A 20,853-nucleotide genomic window follows, 5' to 3' on the forward strand; every position below is an offset into this window, starting at 1 on the left:
GGAAGTTGTAACAGGAAAGACCAGCCTTGAAGTCGTAGCTTAAGTATTAAGAATTTAAGGCCTACAAATCAACACAGCACCAGGACAGATCACCAAGGGCGCTTTTTTTCATTTCTTTGTGGTTAAGAGAGACTCAGTCCCCACTGTTCCTCATCCCTTGTGAATTGTGAAATAGTAATTCCTCTGGATGAAGGTGGAAGGACCAATGCCTCTCTGAGAGTTCTGCTCCTCATGAACTTAGAGTCTGGCTATTCCAGTCGATCTCAGGTTGATGGTAGATACAGACCAGTCCATAAGCATCCCTCTTGGCTACCCTGGAAATAGAGCTTAGAGTCATGGGAGTCTTCAGATGTGAACTCCACTGATGGCCACAGAAAAAGGCAGGAAATTTTGGTTCTCAGCCAAAGGGGGCTTAAAGGCCTGGAGACTATGGTCTTCTGGAAAAATCTTCCCATTTCTCCTATCTTCTATGATAAAAACTCCAGACCCTCAGAGGTCATGGAGCTTCAACCAACAATTCCTAAACACCCACCATGTACAGGCAGCTTGCTCTCCTGTTCATAAAATAATCTCTGGTATTAAGTATTATTATCCCCACTGTACAAGTGAGAAAACAGACTCAGACAGGTGAAATAATTTTCCCAAGGCCACATACCTAGAAACTGATGAAGCTGGGAAACAAAGATAGTTTCTGATGCCAAGGGAGTTCCAGGTCCTTTCGCTGCACAGAAATGTAAATATTCAACCCTAAAGTTACCGCATTCCTCCCCCTGCACCCCCACCTCGGTTACCCTCAAGCATCTTAGGTTTCCTTTGGGGGAGCTTCTCCAATCTGATTTCTAATCTTTTTGTCAGAGAATGAACCTTTATGAACACCAGCATCCCCATCAATCTGTACAGGTGTGTTCCCTTCCCAGCGTGTCTTCACCACATATGCGTGTCTTCTGTGGGGTGGGGGGGCACGCTGCAGCTGAACTTGACATTTTCTGTGCCACTGCTCCATCTGCCATTCATTCGTGGCACCTAAAAAGTCTTACATCAGCTTCTTAAAATTAGAGAGCATTGAGTTTCCGAGCTCTGTCAATTCAGTTCTGATTTTCAGAGAACCACTTGGTGAATTTTCAGCCAATGTTTATTGAGTAAACAAATGAAAGGCTTGGCTGACTCATTCCCTTCCTCCACTCCCCCATCCATTTACCATCATCTATCTTCACATCTACCCATCCGGGCAGGGGTGATGCAGTCAGTGAGATGGAAAAGCAATGAAAATAGTCAAGCTTAAGAGAAATTCCCAAGCAACAAATCCCCGAGGACCTTTATTTGCTTTATCCCTTTGTCCTTACATCTTCTTAGAGGGTGAGGACAAAGTCAATGAAAAGAACACATATGTAGGTGTATGGAGTTTTGGGAAAAAGGAAATAAGGAACAGACAAAGGAGGGAGACACAAATACACAACCTCTAAGGACCCACAACTGGGCTGCAAGTACACTCTTAGCTTGGCTGACAGCAAGAAGAGAAATGGGAACACAAGCGAGTTCTCAATATCTTAACCTAAAATATTGCCTCCATTCACTCTGTCCCTCCCTCATTCATTTCTCAAGCATAACTGGGCATCTCCTCTACAGGAGCCTTCCAGGCATGGTATCCAAATACACCCTTGCCTTTTCTCTTAAGTCTTTGTGGGGAAAGGGCTCCGAGCACAGACAATGACGAGCAACGTGGGCTTCAAAAGAAAAGGAGAGACATGACCTGTGATTCACCCTCCTTCCCAGAAATACCACAATGAGACCCTGGATGCTGCCCGAACTGTATTTAAATGGCATTTGAAGAAGATGGCAGGTACCTGATTATCCAGTGGGATGACTCAGTTTGTATAAACAGGACGGCTCCAGGAAAGGAATTTCCTGGTTCTCGGAGGCACTGCTTTGCAGCGCACACACTTGGGGCTGTGTGACAAAACATGCAGGCTTCAGCACTGATGTTGGACAGATATTCTGGAAATTCTCATCATTTACAGCTAAGGCAGGCTCGGGACTTGTTTTCTACATCAGTCTTTCTTGGAAACTTAGAAATTACCCAGTGTGGTCCCTACTATCTATGACCAAACAATATGACTGTTGGAAAGAATCCTGGATGCCACCTAAGTCATTGCTCTCTCTGAAGCCTCATTCCCTTCCACGCTTTGTAAGTGGCCACGTTTACTTGATCATTTCCACAGTGGACTACTCTGTGATGCTTGGAGCCAGCTCTTCCCATTGTTCTTTATTCTCTGGCTCATTTGCAAGTCACTGAGACTCTGGGATATTCATTATGAAGCATAATCATATCAGGAGTTGACTATTACATGGGGTATTTTGCCTGGCCTATCCAGATAATTTTACAAGTTCATCCACTTGTATTGCTAGATAAGACCTGCCCTTAAGGGGATAGAATTCCCCTAATTAAGGACTTCCCTGGTAGCTCCCTGGCAGAAGGAAATGGCAACCCACTCCAGTAATCTTGCCTGGAGAATTCCACAGACAGAGGAGGCTGGCATAGGGCTGCAAAGAGTCAGGCATGACTGAGCAACTATCACTCACTGGTAGCTCAGCAGGTAAAGAATCTGCCTGCTATGTAGAAGACTCAGATTTGATCCCTGGGTAAGGAAGATCCTCTGTAGGATGAAATGGCAACCTTCTCCAGTATTCTTGCCTGGAAAATCCCATGGATGGACGAGCCTAGGAGGCTTCAGACTATGGGGGCACAAAGAGTCGGACATGACTGAAGTGACTTAGCATGCACAATGATAAGAATAGGCTTCCTTGGTGGCTCAGCAGGTAAAGAATCTGCCTGCAGTGCAGGAGATGAAAGAGACCTAAGTTCAATCCCTGGGTCAGGAAGATCCGCTGGAGGGGAAAACGGCAACCCACTCTAGTATTCCTACCTGAAAAATCTCAAAGACAGAGGAGTCTGGGAGCCTACAGTCCAAAGGGTGGCAAAGAGTCGGATACGACTGAGTGACTAAGAATGCATGCACGCATCTCCTAATTAAAAGCACCTCAAAATAAGTAATCTTGGCCCCTGGGGGGAGGGGAAGAGGCAGACTGTTCCAGCTAAATCAATATAGCCAGGGTGTCTGGACAGCTTTGAAAAATGGTGATGTCTGGGAACTTCCCTAGTGGTCCAGTGGTTAAGACTCCGCCTTCCAATGCAGGGGGTGCAGCTAAAATCCCACATGCCTCACAGGCCCAAAAATCAGGATATAAACATCAGGAGCTATACTGTAACAAATTCAATAAAGACTTAAAAAAAAAAGAAAAATGGTGACGTCTGTAGAATCCAACTGTCACCTTGTCTTCAAGTTCTATTGAAATAGAGGATCATGTTTTTCATTCTTTATTCTTCTTCCTTCATCTTCAGACATTTATTGAGTACCTACTGTATGCCAGGTCCTGGTGACTAAGACACAAGTCTTTCCCTCAAGAAGCTCACATCATAATTTAGTGAATAACATGAAGCTAAGCCATTACCCTTCAGCTGTGTCACTTACAATCCCATGGACAGAGGAGCCTGGCTGGCTACAGTCCACAGGGTCAGAAAGAATCAGACGTGACTTAGCGGTGAAACAACAGCAAAAATTTGTTTGATAAAACGGTGGTAAGACTTTATCAAGAGGTTCTTTTGGAACGTGTCCCCAAACTCCTCTTAGAGGATTAAACTCCAGTCTATGTTTTTATGCTAAATTTCCATGCTGTTGAAGTCGAAGGCTGCAAGTGTCCAGAGACTTTCGCTCGCCGCTCTGAAAGCAAAGAAAGGATTTCCTCTCTAGTCAGGGCCCTGAGGAAAACCCCACAACTGGGCTGGGAGGGGTGTGCGGCCAAGGAGCTTCGAAGCCCACGTTTGGGGTTGGGGACGGGCTGGGGGACGCTGATGATTAATGTCACGGCTGCTCCTGGCCCAAGCATTCTAACCTCAGCTCTGAGCCGGGGAGGGGGGATTTACCTTGAAGTCCTTTCTAGTAAGCTCTTCAGGAAAAGGGTTTGATATTGGAGATTCCCTGGAAAGCCCGCTGCTCCCCTCGCAGGTTTCTGCAGCCTAATCCCCTACTCTCGGGTTTCCTCTTTGTCTGGAGCCAGCCCATCCCCACCACCAATCCCGTGCCACCGCCCCCAGACTCCCGGCTTCCCCTTCACCTCGAGGCCCCTCCCCCAGGCCTGCTGGGCCACAGTTCCAGCTCCATTTAGAAAAAAATACAAGTATAATACATCTCTGCCTGCAACCTCCCTGGATGATGACCTGCCTCGCCATTACAACCGGCAGGCCCCGAGTGGGCTCAGCGCGCTTCCTGTCGGCATGGGTGGTCCCAGGGATCACTGGGGGAGGAAGCTGACAGCTGAGAGCGGGGCCAGGGATCACCGTGTCGGGCTGCGCCAGAAGCAGCGGGCAGCTTTGGTTTCACGGCTCTCGTTTCTGTTCAAAGCCCAAGTCAAGGGTCTTTCTGGGATTGGGGAGGTCTAGCCCATCAGGAAGGAAAGGGGAAACTCACTCTGCCCCCCGCCCCCACTGCACCAGATGCCACGGGTCCTAATGGGACTCTCCTGTGGGATGGTCTGGAGACAGGCTCTAGCCTCAGTTTCACTAACGGGTCTTCAAGGTGACCTGAAGCCACCTGGAGCACTCTCTGGGCCTCTTGGTTTTGAAATGTATTGTCCAACTGGTATGAATGGACTAGGATGTCAGCACTGGAAGGGACCTTGGGATGACTCTGGTCCAGATAAGGGGCCCTGGGGTGACCTGGACCAGGTAAGGGACCCTGGGGATGATCTAGTCCAGGTAAGGGACCCTGGAGGTGACCTGGCCCAAGTAAGGGACCCTGGTAGGGTTACCTGATAAAGGACCATGGAGTGACCTCACGCAGGTAAGGTACCCTGGGGGTGACCTGGCTTGAAAGTCTTAATTAACTCATCATGACATTCAATGAAAGACTATTCTGCACATCACCCAGCTCCACTGGGGTAGTGAGGTTTTGTGCAGAAACCTCCCTCCTCTCTCACTCAGACCTAATCTAGAAGCATGAGAAGCCGAGGGTAACACTGGTCCTGTTTACCTTATGTTTTAAAAAAACATATTAGTAGTAGGGTGCGACTGATGACAAATTACACAACTGATTAGGACCACAGGCCAGTGGGTTGCCCCTCTGCAAGGGAAACTCATCTGGTCTAATCCCTCTGATGTTGAGGAGGAAACAAGGCCCAGAAAGATGCTGTGACATGTCCAAGGTCACCCTGCTGAAAGCAGGCAGCCAGATTTTCCCTCAAAACCCCTGGGAAGGTGGGAAGGAGAGCTGCTGCTCCCTTACCCTACAGTGACCATCTGAAGAGCAAAGGGCTTTGAGATAGAGTGCAGAGAAAGCGGACATCATGGTGTGAGTCCTGTCATCGAGTCGCTGTTAGTCGCTCAGTCGTGCCTGACTCTTAGCAACCCCATGGACTGTAGCCCGCCAGGTTTCTCCATCCATGGAATTCTCCAGGCAAGAGTACTGGAGCAAGTTGCCATTCCCTTCTCCAGGGGATCTTCCTGACCCAGGGACTAAATCCCTGTCTCCCGCATTGAAGCCAGATTCTTTACCGCCTGAGCCACCAGGGAAGCCCAAGGCAGAAACCAGTACCTCCAACAAGGTTATGACGTGTAGACTTGCATCTTCTCTCCCACAAGCTCTTTCGCAGTGCTGCTACCTGTGAGCAGCGTAGATGGGCTCGCATTATGCCTTCTCCTCTTTCCTGACTTGCTCCCTGGAAAGGAGCCCATGGCGGAGGGGAGAAGGCAGCCATGTAGGGGAAGGGGAGGGGGAACTATAGGAGGAGGAGGCAAAGAAAGAGAAAGAAGGATAACCACCACTCTTGATAACCCACTCGCTGGATTACCAGCCTGATTATAAATGAGAGTTGATTCCAGCACTACTAGAAGTGAGATTGTTACAGCCTGGATCAGGCAAAGCGAGATAGAGGATACCCTCAGTGTATCCAGCACCCCTCTACAGATTTATCCAGTAGGTTCTCAGAGCCCATGCAAGGCCCTGAAATTAATTACCAACAGCCACGGCTGTCTTAGGAGGCAGCTTGTCTGAAACTGTACGGAAGGGGAGCTAAAATACTGTGTTGGAGGGCGTGGGTGGGAGGGCAGGGACCTCTCTAGGAGGAGGCTACATGGAACTCGTGTTGGCTGGCCATGGGAGCAAGAAGGCACAGGGGATTCCAGGGCAAGGACAGCACATATAGTCAAGCATAAAAAGAGTGATGTGTGGGCTGAGGGTGGGGAGAGGTCGGTGTTCCTTGTGGTCGCACCAAGAGTGTGGACAAGAATCTAAGGGTAAATACAGTGGAAAGATGTCTCCTTGAGGACTTGCTCAGGATGGGGAGACCTGGGGGTTTTTGAACAATGGATGATAAGACCGACCCGACCTTAGAAAGAATCCAGAGGGCGGCAGGGAGATGCTGGCCTTTGTGAGAGACGGTGCTGAGGGTGTAGCTGGGGAAGCACTGTGTTTGGGGGCAAAGAGGCTGAACCGAATAGAGGGAGCAGCCTCCAGAGATGCTACAGACAAAGACCAGCTCCACCAGAGGGGAGGTGCAGAGACAGAGCAGGTGTGACTGCACAGAGATGCCTGGAGGGTGGTGAGAGAACCCAGAACAGTCTCAGGACCAAGTCTCCCAGCAGAAGGGCTCAGAAGTGATTCCCCTGGATGCAGTCTCTTCCTGGCCTCAAGTGCGTGCGTGCTAAGTCGCTTCAGTCCTATCTGACTTTTTATACCCCCATGCACTGTAGCCGGTCAGGCTCTTCTGCCCTTAGAATTTTCCAGGCAGGAATACTGGAGTGGGTTGCCATGCCCTCCTCCAGGGGATCTTCCCAATCCAGGAATCAAACCTGTGTCTGCTGTGACTCCCGCATTGGCAGGTGAATTCTTTACACTAAGTCACCAGGGAAGCCCGTGTGTGTGTGTGTGTGTGTGTGTCTGTGTGTGTATATACCTGTGTGTATCCCCACTGTGAAAAGGGAGGCCAGTCTAAATACCACAGGATAAAGAGCAGGGAGGCCTCTGTTTCTCTGCTGTGGAAGGAAAGAGTCAGAGGGTCATTCATTCCAGAAGGAGTTTATAGAATCCTTCCTGTGTTCCAGGAACTGGGCTGAGGTTGCCACGAGAGAGGACAAGGACTCAGTGTCCATCCCTTAGAGTGCTCCCATTTCCTCCTGTGCCAGAGCAGGCACAGGAGAAGAGAGGAACTGAGGATGGGCGAGCTGAGCAATGCCTCTAGGAGGTGCATTTGAGCCTGAACAACTCAGCAAGAACCTGCTGTGGCAGAGAGGCTAGCACATGCCGGTTTAGACCCACCAGATGAGCACATGTGGATACCCTTGGATGCTGCACCAGGGCATCTGAACTTTATCTGAAAGGGAGTTAGTCACTAATGTTGAAGGATTCTAGGTAGAAAAGATAATACACTCTGGATCACTTTTTTTTTTTTTCATTTTTATTTTAGAATTAATTTATTTTTAATTGAAGGATGATTGCTCTAAAATATTGATTTCTGCCAAACATCAGCATGAATCAGCCATAGGTTTACCTATGTCCCCTCCCTCCTGAACCTCCCTCCCACCTCCCACCCTTTCCCATCCCTCTAAGTTGTTACAGAGCCCCAGTTTGAGTTCCCTGAATCACACAGCAAATTGCCACTGGCTATTTATGTTACATATGGTAGGGTATATGTTTCTATGTCATTCTCTCCATACACTGTGTTTTTAAAAAGCTGTTTTAAAAGCTGAGAAGGGGGAGACATGTAAGCCTATGGCTGATTCATGTTGATGTATGGCAAAAACCATCACAATATTGTAATTATCTTCCAATTAAAATCAATAACTTTTTTAAAAGCTGAGAAGGGAAAGGGGAAGAATTAGTAGAAAACAAAGCAATTAGGATGTACCTGCTATTGTTCAAAGAGGAAAGGCTGAGGACTTACAAGGCAATCCAAAATTCTTAGTAGAGACTGTGGACCAAGAAATTCACCTGCCAGTCAGCCAACAAAAGATGTTAGGGCCATCAAGCCATCTGCCACTGCAGCCGCCCTGACTATGCAGCCGGAAGGAGTCAGGATGGTAGCTAAGGTGTATATCAAAGAGATGATTTCAATGACCCCAGACTCCTGCATCTTCCCAGACATTTTGTTATTATTGTTCAGTCACTAAGTTGTGTCCAACTCTTTGCCACCTCATGGACTGCAGCATGCCAGGCTCCTTTGTCCTCCACTATCTCCCATAGTTGGCTCAAATTCATGTCCATTGTGTTGGTGATGCTATCTAACCATCTCCTCTGTTGCCCTCTTCTCTTTCTGCCTTCAGTCTTTTCCAGCATCAGAGTCTTTTCCAATGAGTTGGCTCTTCAAATCAGGTAGCCAAAGTATTGGAGTTTTAGCTTCAGCATCAGTCCTTCCAATGAATATTCAGGGTTGATTTCCTTTAGGATTGACTGGCTTGATATCCTTGCAGTCCAAGGGACTCTCAAGAGTCTTCCCCAGTCTTCCCCAGCACATCAATTCTTCGGCACTCAGCCTTCTTTATGGTCCAACTCTCACATCCATACATGACTACCAGAAAAACCATAGCATGGACTATACAGACCTTTGTTGGCAAAGTGATGTCTCTACTTTTTAATATACTGCCTAGGTTTGTCATAGCTTTCCTTCCCAGACATAGAAAAGTGCTAAATTCATTAATCTGAGATGTCTGGTTGTTCTTTAATTAACAGTAATCTTTTGATGTTATAACTACCTTTTTGTTTTTTTACAAAAACATGTATTCTGGCTCCTCCCTTACCTCTTTGGAATAGTCCTTCTCATCTATCCGAGAGGCTGTCTCCTAGGCTTAAGTCCTTAGCATGTCTGCCAAATAAAACATAATTCTCAACTTTTGCATGTACTTGCACAGTCACTTAAGTCATGTCCAACTCTTTGCAACCCCATGGACCATAGCCCGCCAGGCTCCTCTGTCCGTGGGATTCTCCAGGCAAGAATACTGGAGTGGGTTGCCATGCCCTCGTCCAGGGAATCTTTCCAACCCAGGGATTGAACTCGTATCTCTTATGTCTCCTGCATTGGCAGGTGGGTTCTTTACCACTAGCACCACCTGGGTGGTGCAATTTTATTTTTCAATCAACAGGCAAAGTCAATGAGGTAAGGAGCCATGGATTAAAAAAAAAAAAGTTCTGGATCATCCTAGGCAGCCCTCTTGCCCGCTAGAGATGAGGCAAAGTCAGAAAGGAGTCATGGAGAAGTCATGGCCTCTACCAATCCACGTGCCTCCTGCACCCTGAAGTTCCCATCTGCCATTTCATGAGGTATCTTGGATGCAGCTGCAAGGTGTGGATGCCCGAGTCTCCTGGTGGTGGAGGGAGGGAAGGTGTCCCATTTGTTTCCACCAGCTGGGTAATTCTTACATGACTCTGTGTGCGTATCTAGAGAGCAAGGGAGACTGACAGCTCTTGGTCTTTCAAAATAAGGATCTGGCACTTACTCCAAAATATGCAATCACCCGTGCACCTCCTTTTTGATTTGACAGCATCGTAAGCTCGCAACTAAGAAAAATGAGATCTCTGGTAATGGCAATGTCAATGACAAGAAGAAATGCGGCTCGTCACCCACATGAATAGCCTGAGGGCCTCAAAGCCTGGGCTGCACTTAAGAAACTAGAGGAGGCTGCACCGGGGGATAATTGAATTCCTAAATCAGGAAGACAATAGCGATTATTTTTTGGATGACTAGAGGAACAAAAGTTTGTGTGTTTGAGATCAACAGATGCCAAAAAGGAGCCCATATGAGATGCCAGACTTGACAAGCAAAGCCCTAAGGCCTCCATGTTCTCTGGAAGGACAAGTATCTTAGAATGCTTATATTCCAGGTTTCCAGTGTGATTCTTAGATTTGCCTTGGAATCTTGTACCCTCAGTCTTTAAATCAACACCTGATCTTATGCTGATGGGATGGGGAAAACCTCCAGGGCTCACTGCATTCAGGGCCTCCAGATGGTTTTTAGTCAATTTCTAGATTCAAGAGAAAGAAACTGGACTCTTGACACTAAACAATGGTGGCTGATATTCACTGAAAGTGTAGCGAGATGGCGGACTGTTTCGTTTTATATTTGCTTGGCCATGCCACATGGCATGCAGGGATCTTAATTCCCCAACTAGGAGTCGAACCCACACCCCATGCATCGGCAGTGCAAAGTCTTAGCCACCGGACCACCAGGGGAGTTTCCCAAGTACTGATTTTTAACTACTCCAGATTCATCTCCTAGTTTTCAGAAGCATCCTACAAAGTAGGTGATATTTTCATCAAAGCTACTTCTCAGATAAGGAAATAGGGCTTGGCTGACTTGAAAGCATTAAGCCATGTAATCAGCCACAGCATGCTTAGGACTGAGCCCCAGAACATCCTCCAACCACATGTAGCCTACATGGCTAGATGAAGTCACCATTGGGTAAAGTGTATCCTGTACCTCATCTGTGATCATACTGGGGGCAAACAGTCACGTAAAGGGTGAAGAGGATAACCCAGAGATACTAGGAATGAAGGACGTCTAAGTCAGAAACACTGTCCTTTCACTTATAATAAAATAATCATGTCTCTAAAACAGCTAATAGCTTAGCAAAATGGCCTCAAGAGTTCTGTGAGTGAGTTTCTGTGGAACTCAGCATAGAAAGCCCCTGTGTGGTCCAGGCTTCCTCCCCCACTCAAGGCTGAATCAGTATCAACCTGGATTGTTGGAGAGACTGTCCTGGTCTCCAGACTTGTCCCTCACTCTGCTGTTGTTCAGTCAGTCAGTCATGTCTGATTCTCTGCAACCCCATGGACTGCAGCATGTCAGGCTTCCCTGTCCTTCATCATCTCCTGGAGTTTGCTCAAACTCAGGTCCATAGAGTCGACAATGCCATCCAACCATCTCATCCCCTGTTGCCCCCTTCTCCTTTTGCCTTCAATCTTTTCTAGTATCAGGGTCTTTTCCAGTGAGTCAGCTCTTCATATCAGATGGCCAAAGTATTGGAGCTTCAGCTTCAGCATTAGTCTTTCCAATGAGTATTCAGGGTCAATTTCCTTTAGGATTGACTGGTTTGATCTTTTTGCTGTCCAAGGGACCTTCAGGAGTCTTCTCCAGCACCACAGTTCCTCCCCCTGAGTGCCTTATAAGTGTTTCATGACAACTATCCAGTGAAGTTGGGGTCAGGGTCAGAATTAGATGAGGGTCAGGGTCGGGGTCAGGCTCAAAGTTAGGGTTAGCCATTTGCCCAAAACTGTCCAGCTAACTGGTGACAGAGCCAGGATTTGAACCCAGGGAGTATGGCTCAAGGTTCTCTGCTCTTTATCACTCAAGAGAGGGAGCTTTGAAATAGTCAGCTCTGGAGAGATAGGCAGACACTTACGTAAACACCTACACAAATAATTGGGTGGTAGGGGAGGGACTTGAGTTGGAAGGTGGAGTTTGAAAGACAGAGCTACAGGGGTTCTGGAGTAAGGAACAAGCCTCTCCCCCAATCTGGCAACAATTTCTTCCTGAGAGGATGGCAGACACAGAAGGACATCTGAAATCCAAACGGCTGTGTCTGTGTTAATGCCTAATTCAATGTTGGAGAGGGATGAGAGGTAGAACTTGGTGAGACGTGAAAAGCAGCAGGGTGCCACGTGTTTACACAAACTGGGTTTTGATGTTTTCTGTGTCTATTGCTCCTGAGGCAGGCCTAATGACTGTTTCTTCTTTGGCAAGTTTATTTAGATCTTCTTTGGCAAGTTTATTTAGATGATAAAGCTCAGGATTTGCCTGGAATTTTAAGAGACCCTGGGCTTCCCTAGTGGCTCAGATGGTAAAGAATGCAATACAGGAGACCCAGGTTCAATCCCTGGGTGGGGAAGATCCCCAGGAGAAGGAAATGGCAACCCACTCCAGTATTCTAGCCTGAAGAATCCCATGGACAGAGAAGCCTGGTGGGCTGCAGTCCATGGGGTCACAAAGAGTTGGACACAACTGAGCAGCTAACACATCTTTTTAGAGACCCCAGGGCTAGAACAGAATGTTGTTAGCCATCTCATCTAGACCTTGTCCACTGCTGTACCCTTAACACACACGCATGTGCGCATGCACACACACACACACACACACACACACACACACACTATGAAGAGACAGGATAAATATCAATTAGAAATAACAAGTGAGGTACCTGATACACAGAGGCATGAGTGGCCCCCTGTGAGAAGGGATTAACCAAAGGAGGCTGGAACCATTATGCAAACACAATGAGGGTCTATTGGTAGAAAGTACTGAGTGATTCTGTCGTGGGATCTCATTGAAGCTTCTCCACACACTCTAAACTGAGTCAATATTTAGATGGTACATCTGCCCTCTTGGTCCTCTGTTTTTAATTCATTCGTTCCAAGTCTTGGAAACAGGCTTCTCAAATATCCACCCCAGTGAGAGATCAGGATTATTCACAAGTGGCCAAGCATTTGAAGGCAGCTGGTCCAAGCTGGGACACTGCTCAAGATGGAGAATGCATGGCTCCCCAACCACATCTGAGATGACTGTGTCTACCAGCCTGTGCTACACACACTCCCACTCTCAAGGCTCATCCAAGGGCAATCAGAGATTCTAACTAGAAATACTCCTCTGACCGCCTACCCAAAACATCCTCACCACTTTTAGAGAAAAGCTCACATGTTTTGAGCCCTGCCTGATCAGAGGGAGGGACTCTCTTCTATTCTCCTTGTCAAGATGGATATTCCTTGTCCCAAATGTCAGGGGACTACTTTATTCTTCCTTAATGGAAAGTCCATTCTTAAATTTCAGACTTCTCAATTGCCTCTCATGATAGAAACCATGGAAAGAAACCTAGAGACAAAGCTTCTCATTTGATAGATGAGAGGAGATGCAAAGAGAAGAGGGCTCCGTGTGAGTATCAAATGGGTGATGAGGTGCTTCAGCTCAAGGCTCCTTCTGCCCCTTCCTCCTTAGCTTCCACGTGGCCCTGAAGGCGACATCAGGTAGCCATGAAGCCTTCAAAGGAGCAGACGCTGCCCCGGGGATTTTCCTAATCCTCCCCTCCACCCTCGACTACTTATCTGAACCCACCTCCAGCAAAAGGAAAGTCCATAGGATCTTACTCATTTCCATATACTCTGGCGTCAGTCCAGTGTACGGTTCCAAGCTGTAGTCTAGGTCCCACTGCTCTGGATGCTTTGAATGGGCAGAGTCAGCTTCTTCAGGCTCTGTCTCATCTTTCAGCTTCCGAAATAGCTTCTTCAGCTTCCTGGAAAAGAAAGCGACCAGTCACCAGAAGCCTCTAGAGGAGAGGGTGCGTTCTGCAGACAGAAAAGAGAAAAGTGACTGTCTTGATATCGAAGCCACTCGGATCTAAGGACAAGAGAAGGAACAACAAGGAGACAATCTGAGGTGGTCCTCTGTTAAGATAATAAAAGGATCCCCCACAAAGGATCAAGTTTCTTCAAATCCAAAGAAAATGAATTCTTTCTGCTGTTGGATAAGCAACAGAGAAGTGGCCCTACCTGTCAGATGCTCAGACAGTCCTATTGTCTAATGGATGGACTACCCACCCTCTTCATGGGGAACGGGGAGTGTTTAGAAAATACTAGAAATGATGCTCTCTTACCAGCTCAAACATTTTCAGGTCTTAATAATATAAATAGCATATGTCCATTCTGTCAGTTCATTCAGTCACATCCGACGTTTTGTGACCCCATGGACTGCAGCACGCCAGGCTTCCCTGTCCATCACCAACTCCTGGAGCTTGCTCAAACTCATGTCCATCGAGTCAGTGATGCCATCCAACCATCTCATCCTCTGTCATCCCCTTCTCCTCCTGCTTTCAATTATGTCCATTAAAGCCAAGCAAACATTGTCTAACCACCACCACAGGGTAAGCTGCACCCATTCCCCACCCTCCAATTCATATGTGTGAAGCTCTAAGTCCCAGTGTGACTGTATGTCAAGACAGGGCTTTTAGGAAGTCATTAAAGTTCATTGGGGTCATAAAGGTGGGTCCTCACCTAGAGGGTTGTTTGTCTTGTAAGAAAAGGAAGAGAGGGACTTCACTGGTGGTCCAGTGGCTAAGACTTTGTGCTCCCAATGCAGGTTCAATCCCTGGTCAGGGAACTAGATCTCACGACCCCAACTAAGAGCTCGTATGCTACATCTAAGGATCCCATGTGCTGCAACTGAGAAAAGACCCAGCACAGCCAAAGAAATAAATACAACTAAAATTTTAATCTATCTCCACCATATGAGGTTACAGTGAGGAGACAGTGATCTGAAAGCCAGGAAGAAGCCCTCACTAGGAACCAAACATGGCCAGTCTTTATCTTGAACTATCAAGCCCCCAGAAGTGTAAGAAAATACACTCCTGTTGTTTAAGCCACCCAGTAGCAGCCCAAGTAGATGAGTCAACTTAATTCAGGATGTTTTTGGCCTAAAATAATAACAAGATAACAATGGCCCAGCCTCTTGGGGTTGGTATGAGGTTGAAGACTCCATAAGCTTTAGTTTTCTTACCTATAAGATGAGAAATAAATATTAACTAGTCCGTTGGGTCAAAGTAGAAAATCTATGTAATACGCTTAAGGCTTGTTATATGCCAAGAGCTCCATAAATATATCTATCACTGTCCTCCTCCTCCTCTTCATCACAGGAGGATGTAAAGAATGGTTGAGATCCACAGATGCAATAATTAGATAAAATATTTCATAATAAGATAGCAAGCAACAATTCTGTGATCACAAGAAATTAAGAGAAGCCAAAAGGAAGCCTAAAGATTCTGAAGTCAAACAGTGTGAATTTAGGAACTAGCTGAGACCCTGACTGTGATTCAGGACAGAGGGAGAAGATGAAGGAAAAAAAAAAAACATGAAGAGAGAAACGAAAAAAGGAAAGAAAAAAAGAGAAGGAGAGAGGGAAGGAGGAAGAGAAGGTCCAGGACCAGAACTCAAACTGAGACTTTCCCTCCAAGTGCCAGTAACCAGATACTTCACCCAATCTTTAGTAAAGAATAATAAATGGTTGTAATTAATCATGGGAAATTAAACACATGCATATATCCCTATTCAGTTCTGAACTGCTACTATACTACTACACACAGCTGAATCACTTTGCTGTATGCCTGAATCTAACACAATATTGTAAATCACTTATATTTTGATTTAAAAAATGATAGAACAAAACCAAAAACTACATAAGAAATGAAAGATATTTGATGGGGAGTTCCCTGAGGTGGTCCAGTGGTTAAGAAACTACCTTGCAATGCAGGGGATGTGAGTTTGATCCCTATCTGGGGATCTAAGACCCTCTTTATTGCCAAATTCAGACTTAAACTGAAGGAAGTAGGGAAAACCACTAGACCATGCAGGTATGACCTAAATCAAATCCCTTATGATTATACAGTGGAACTGAGAAATAGATTTAAGGGCCTAGATCTGATAGATAGAGTGCCTGATGAGCTATGGAATGAGGTTTGTGACATTGTACAGGAGACAGGGAGCAAGACCATCTTCATGGAAAAGAAATGCAAAAAAGCAAAATGGCTGTCTGGGGAGGCCTTACAAATAGCTGTGAAAAGAGAAGCGAAAAGCAAAGGAGAAAAGGAAAGATATAAGCATCTGCATGCAGAGTTCCAAAGAATAGCAAGAAGAGATAAGAAAGCCTTCTTCAGCGATCAATGCAAAGAAATAGAGGGAAACAACAGAATGGGAAAGACTAGAGATCTCTTCAAGAAAATCAGAGATACCAAAGAAACATTTCATGCAAAGATGGGCTCGATGAAGGACAGAAATGGTATGGACCTAACAGAAGCAGAAGATATTAAGAAGAGATGGCAAGAATACACAGAAGAACTGTACAAAAAAGATCTTCACGACCCAGATAATCACGATGGTGTGATCACTGACCTAGAGCCAGACATCCTGGAATGTGAAGTGAAGTGGGCCTTAGAAAGCAGCACTACGAACAAAGCTAGTGGAGGTGATAGAATTCCAGTTGAACTATTCCAAATCCTGAAAGATGATGCTGTGAAAGTGCTACACTCAATATGCCAGCAAATTTGGAAAACTCAGCAGTGGCCACAGGACTGGAAAATGTCAGTTTTCATTCCAATCCCAAAGAAAGGCAATGCTGAAGAATGCTCAAACTACCACACAATTGCACTCATCTCACATGCTAGTAAAGTAATGCTTAAAATTCTCCAAGCCAGGCTTCAGCAATATGTGAACCGTGAACTTCCTGATGTTCAAGCTGGTTTTAGAAAAGGCAGAGGAACCAGAGATCAAATTGCCAACATCCGCTGGATCATGGAAAAAGCAAGAGAGTTCCAGAAAAACATCTATTCCTGCTTTATTGACTATGCCAAAGCCTTTGTGTGGATCACAATAAACTGTGGAAAATTCTTCAAGAGATGGGAATACCAGATCACCTGACCTGCCTCTTGAGAATTCTGTATGCAGGTCAGGAAGCAACAGTTAGAACTGGACATGGAACAACAGACTGGTTCCAAATAGGAAAAGGAGTACGTCAAGGCTGTATATTGTCACCCTGCTTATTTAACTTATATGCAGAGTACATCATGAGAAACACTGGACTGGAAGAAACAAGCTGGAATCAAGATTTCTGGAAGAAATATCAATAACCTCAGATATGCAGATGACACCACCCTTATGGCAGAAAGTAAAGAGGAACTAAAAAGCCTCTTGATGAAAGTGAAAGAGGAGAGTGAAAAAGTTGGCTTAAAGCTCAACATTCAGAAAACGAAGATCATGGCATCCGGTCCCATCACTTCTTGGGAAATAGATGGGAAAATAGTGGAAACAGTGACTGACTTTATTTTTCTGGGCTCCAAAATCACTGCAGATGGTGACTGCAGCCATGAAATTAAAAGACGCTTACTCCTTGGAAAGAAAGTTATGACCAACCTAGACAGCATATTAAAAAGCAGAGACATTACTTCGCCAACAAAGGTCCGTCTAGTCAAGGCTATGGTTTTTCCAGTAGTCATGTATGGATGTGAGAGTTGGACTATAAAGAAAGCTGAGCACCAAAGAATTGATGCTTTTGAACTGTGGTATTGGAGAAGACTCTTGAGAGTCCCTTGGACTGCAAGGAGATCCAACCAGTCCATCCTAAAGGAGATCAGTCCTGAGTGTTCATTGGAAGGACTGATGCTGAAGCTTAAACTCCAATACTTTGGCCACCTGATGCAGATACCTGACTCATTTGAAAAGACCCTGATGCTGGGAAAGATTGCGGGCATGAGGAGAAGGAGATGACAGAGGAGGAGATGGTTGGATGGCATCACCGACACAATGAACATGCATTTGGGTGGACTCTGGGAGTTGGTGATGGACAGGGAGGCCTGGTGTGCTGCAGTTCATGGAGTCGCAAAGAGTCAGACACGACTGAGCAACTGAACTGAACTGAACTGAAAGGCATTTGATGTGCTTAACGAGGTAATTCAGCTGGGACAGTGGACACTTAAACAAACATCACTCGTCCTGTGTAATGAGTATTAGAAAGGGTGAGATTTAGGAGATGATGGTCAACCCAACCTGCAAGTTTTTCCCAGGGAAGAAACATATAAACCAATCACATGACAAAAGATGAGCAAAGCAGCAGGAGAGAGAGAGTGCTGTGATGGGGAAAGGTGTGTGTTCTAGACACAGAGAATTATCTGTGCAACAGCCACAGACCGTGTGAGTATGGCTCATTGCAGGACTAAAAGGAGTTCAAAGTGTTTGGAACGTAGAGTAAGAGACAGAAGGTGATGGAAGATGACTTGAGAGGTAGCCCAAGCTCATGAAGATGGCCTTTTAAGCCACCTGGATGCCGGGGTGCCAGTGAGAGATCAGGGTCGCAGAGGCTAGGACAGTTGCCATGGACACAAAGGGAAGCAGAGAGATGGCGACATGCTTCAGAGGTGGGGTTAAGCAAGTGGGGAACTGCAGTTGGAAAGGAAAGAGGGACCAAGGATGATATCTAGAGTCCTCAACCAGGTGTGTGGCTTGTTGCAGAGCTGGCTAAGCTGGGAGACACAAGAGAACAAGGGGAGGACGTGTTGAGATGGAGAGTCTCATGAGAGAACCTCATGAGGGATGCCAAGTAAGCCTTGCTATATGTGGTCTTGTTCTTGATGTTTAGTTGCTCAGTCGTGTCCAACTCTTTGCAGCCCCATGGGCAATAGCCCGCCAGGCTCCTCTGTCCATGGGATGTCCCAGGCAAAAATACTGGAGTCGGTTGCCATGTCCTTCTCCAATATGTGGCCTGGAGCTCTGCAAACAGATTGAAGTTAGAGCTAGAGACCCAAGAACCATCACAGAGAGAACAGTAGAAACCCTCACAATAAACATATCTGTGTGCGGAGTGGAGGGGAAGGAAACTTCCAAGGAGAAAAAACAGAAGGAAAGAGCAGTCACGGGAACAGATGCTCAACCATGAGACCCCACGGCCAACGTGGAGGGCAGATGGAAGAAAGACAGGGTGGTCAGCCGTGCGCTGCACTGTGGGCAGGTCCCAAAACCCACAAAGTTCTTATGAACCCTGTCTTTCCCAGGAGCCTCCCTCCTGGAGATCCCAGTCCCCATTAAAAACATGAATAAAGGAAGTCCCTCCAGTGCAGGATTTACCAGGAATCCTGCACATTGTATAACACACAGATGGGCCGTGTGGAAAGCCTCAGATGGTGATTCCGACCGTACGATGCACTCCCTTGTTAAAATAACTCCTTTGATGTTACCCTCGTCTCCTTTTCATCTGCTCTTTCTCTGTCCCTTGTTAATGACAAGTTTCAGAAACTCTGTCCAGAACCCTGAGCCTTCCCCCTGTGTGTGCCCTACAGGCTCACCCTGAGACCACGGTGACCTTTGGTCACACCTTGCCTCCTCCCCTCGCCCCCAACCGGAGGAATCAGGGCCTCGGGCAGGCTTCCAATGCCCCTGGCTCCACAGACCTCAAGCCTCGTGAAAGAAGGCAGAACTGAGCCTGGGATGGGGCACAAGAAGAGAAACACATCAACCTCTGAGTTGTGTATTCCTCTTCTTGACATGGGACAGGATTCAAATTTGTTCCTTAAACCTCTGATTCACGGCCAGATTCCACTGTACTGAGGAGAACACACACCTCCCTCTCCTGTGATCGGTTTAAAAAGAGACTGTTTTATGTCCTGAAATATAAGACATCACATTTATCAAAAAAAGAAGAAAGTTTACAAAATCTTCCTGGCTGTGTCCAGGGGTATGTTGCAGCTGTTTGGGGATGTGATCTGGTGCTTCTAGAAAGAATAGAGACCAGGAGACATTTTGACAGTGGACCTATTAATCCATCTGCTCTGTCCATCCCAGACGTTACTTGGGAAAGAATCTGACACCTGAGAAAAACAGCATTTACCCTTTTTTTCTCTCTCCCTCTCTTTCATACACACACACACACACACACACACATTCATCTCCATGAATGATAAAAGCCATTTTCTATTTACTTCATGGGATACTGGAGATGAGTTTGAGATAAAATTATAGTGAAGCTGGGATGTACTGTGGTGTGTTTCAGGATCTAAAGTCCATTTTGCACAAACACAGGTGTGTGTGTGTGTGTGAGTGTGTGTGTGGGTGTGTGAGTGTGGTGAGGGAGATGAGGACAGCCCCCATCAAGGGACTCAGGAAATAAGTAGCACAGGATTGGCTCCTGCCCTGCCGCCAGACACATCTGAAGTCATGCCAGAAGGAGCTGCCAATGAGCATTATTCTGAGTCCCGTTGTGTTGAAAACCACCTGCCTCCCCTCTGGAAAGCCTGTCACAATGTCAGGCCCAGGCAGCCTGGGGCTGCCTGGCCAGACCACACAGCTTCAGTTTCATTTCTCATCATGTCCTCACTGGTTACAGAGTTGTCCCCAGTTTGGCTGCCTTCATTGAAAGCACTTCATTTGTACACCTCCAGGGACACGCTTCTGTTTGGATGGTGCCTAGACAGAGCTGGCCTTCCGTGGGGGCCCTGACCGGGGCCCCTACAAAATTTAGGGGTAACAAGAGAGAAATCTGGAAGCTGAAGATGCTTATCTGAGGTCCCAAAGGGCAGGTGTACAGTATTCATGGAAACACCTAGTATCTGTGCCAGCCTTGTGGAGATCCATGGGGTTAAGAGGCAAGAACATCGCTCTAAGTCAATGTCTCCCAAGCAAAGGACAAGCTCCACTTGCAGTTCATAGCATGTTTTTGGAAGGTCTCTAGACTTGGTCTTGGGCTTCCCTGGTGGCTCAGATGGTAAAGCGTCTGCCTGCAATGCAGGAGACCCGGGTTCGATCCCTGGGTTGGGAAGATCCCCTGGAGAAGGAAATGGCAACCCACTCCAGTACTCTTGCCTGGAAAATTCCATGGACTGAGGAGCCTGGTACGCTACAGTCCATGGGGTCACGAAAAGTCGGACACGACTGAGCAACTTCACTTTCACTTTCACTAGACTTGGTCTTACATCTCCTTAGAGGACCTGGGAGAATTATTCCCTTTACTGCTCTCAACCTATCCCTCTGATTGCATGCCTGGAGAAAACCCCAGTCCACCCATGGTATGCTGTTAATAGCTCCACGGCATTTGAGTGACTTCCTTTTCAATAAAGAGAATGCAGATCTTACACTAAGATCAATGATTAATAATGGATCATTTTTATTGTATTTCTTTCTACTGTTATTTGCTATTCAGGGTGACTGATAGGATTAGTTTTCCATTTTCAGAAATGAGATGGACTTAAAAAGTGAATTGGTTTAGAGGAAATTAATATGCAAATAG

The 20,853-nt window shown here is 46.5% G+C and overlaps 1 protein-coding gene and 1 non-coding gene across 2 annotated transcripts in view; one reads left to right on the forward strand and one right to left on the reverse strand.

The window, feature by feature from the left end:
* The window catches only part of ANO2 (anoctamin 2), a 337,925-nt gene that overhangs the window by 27,318 nt on the left and 289,754 nt on the right, over positions 1-20,853 (reverse strand). Inside the window, exon 20 of the mRNA XM_055568880.1 lies at positions 13,182-13,327. Coding sequence (XP_055424855.1) covers positions 13,182-13,327 — 146 coding nt within the window. The remainder of the gene's footprint in view (positions 1-13,181; positions 13,328-20,853) is intronic.
* On the forward strand, positions 20,314-20,385 carry TRNAC-GCA (transfer RNA cysteine (anticodon GCA)). Its single transcript has one exon. It is a non-coding gene; the product is annotated as a tRNA-Cys (tRNA).

This window comes from Bubalus kerabau, chromosome 1 (genome assembly GCF_029407905.1).
Source record: "Bubalus kerabau isolate K-KA32 ecotype Philippines breed swamp buffalo chromosome 1, PCC_UOA_SB_1v2, whole genome shotgun sequence".
In the NCBI taxonomy this organism is placed as follows: domain Eukaryota; kingdom Metazoa; phylum Chordata; class Mammalia; order Artiodactyla; family Bovidae; genus Bubalus; species Bubalus kerabau.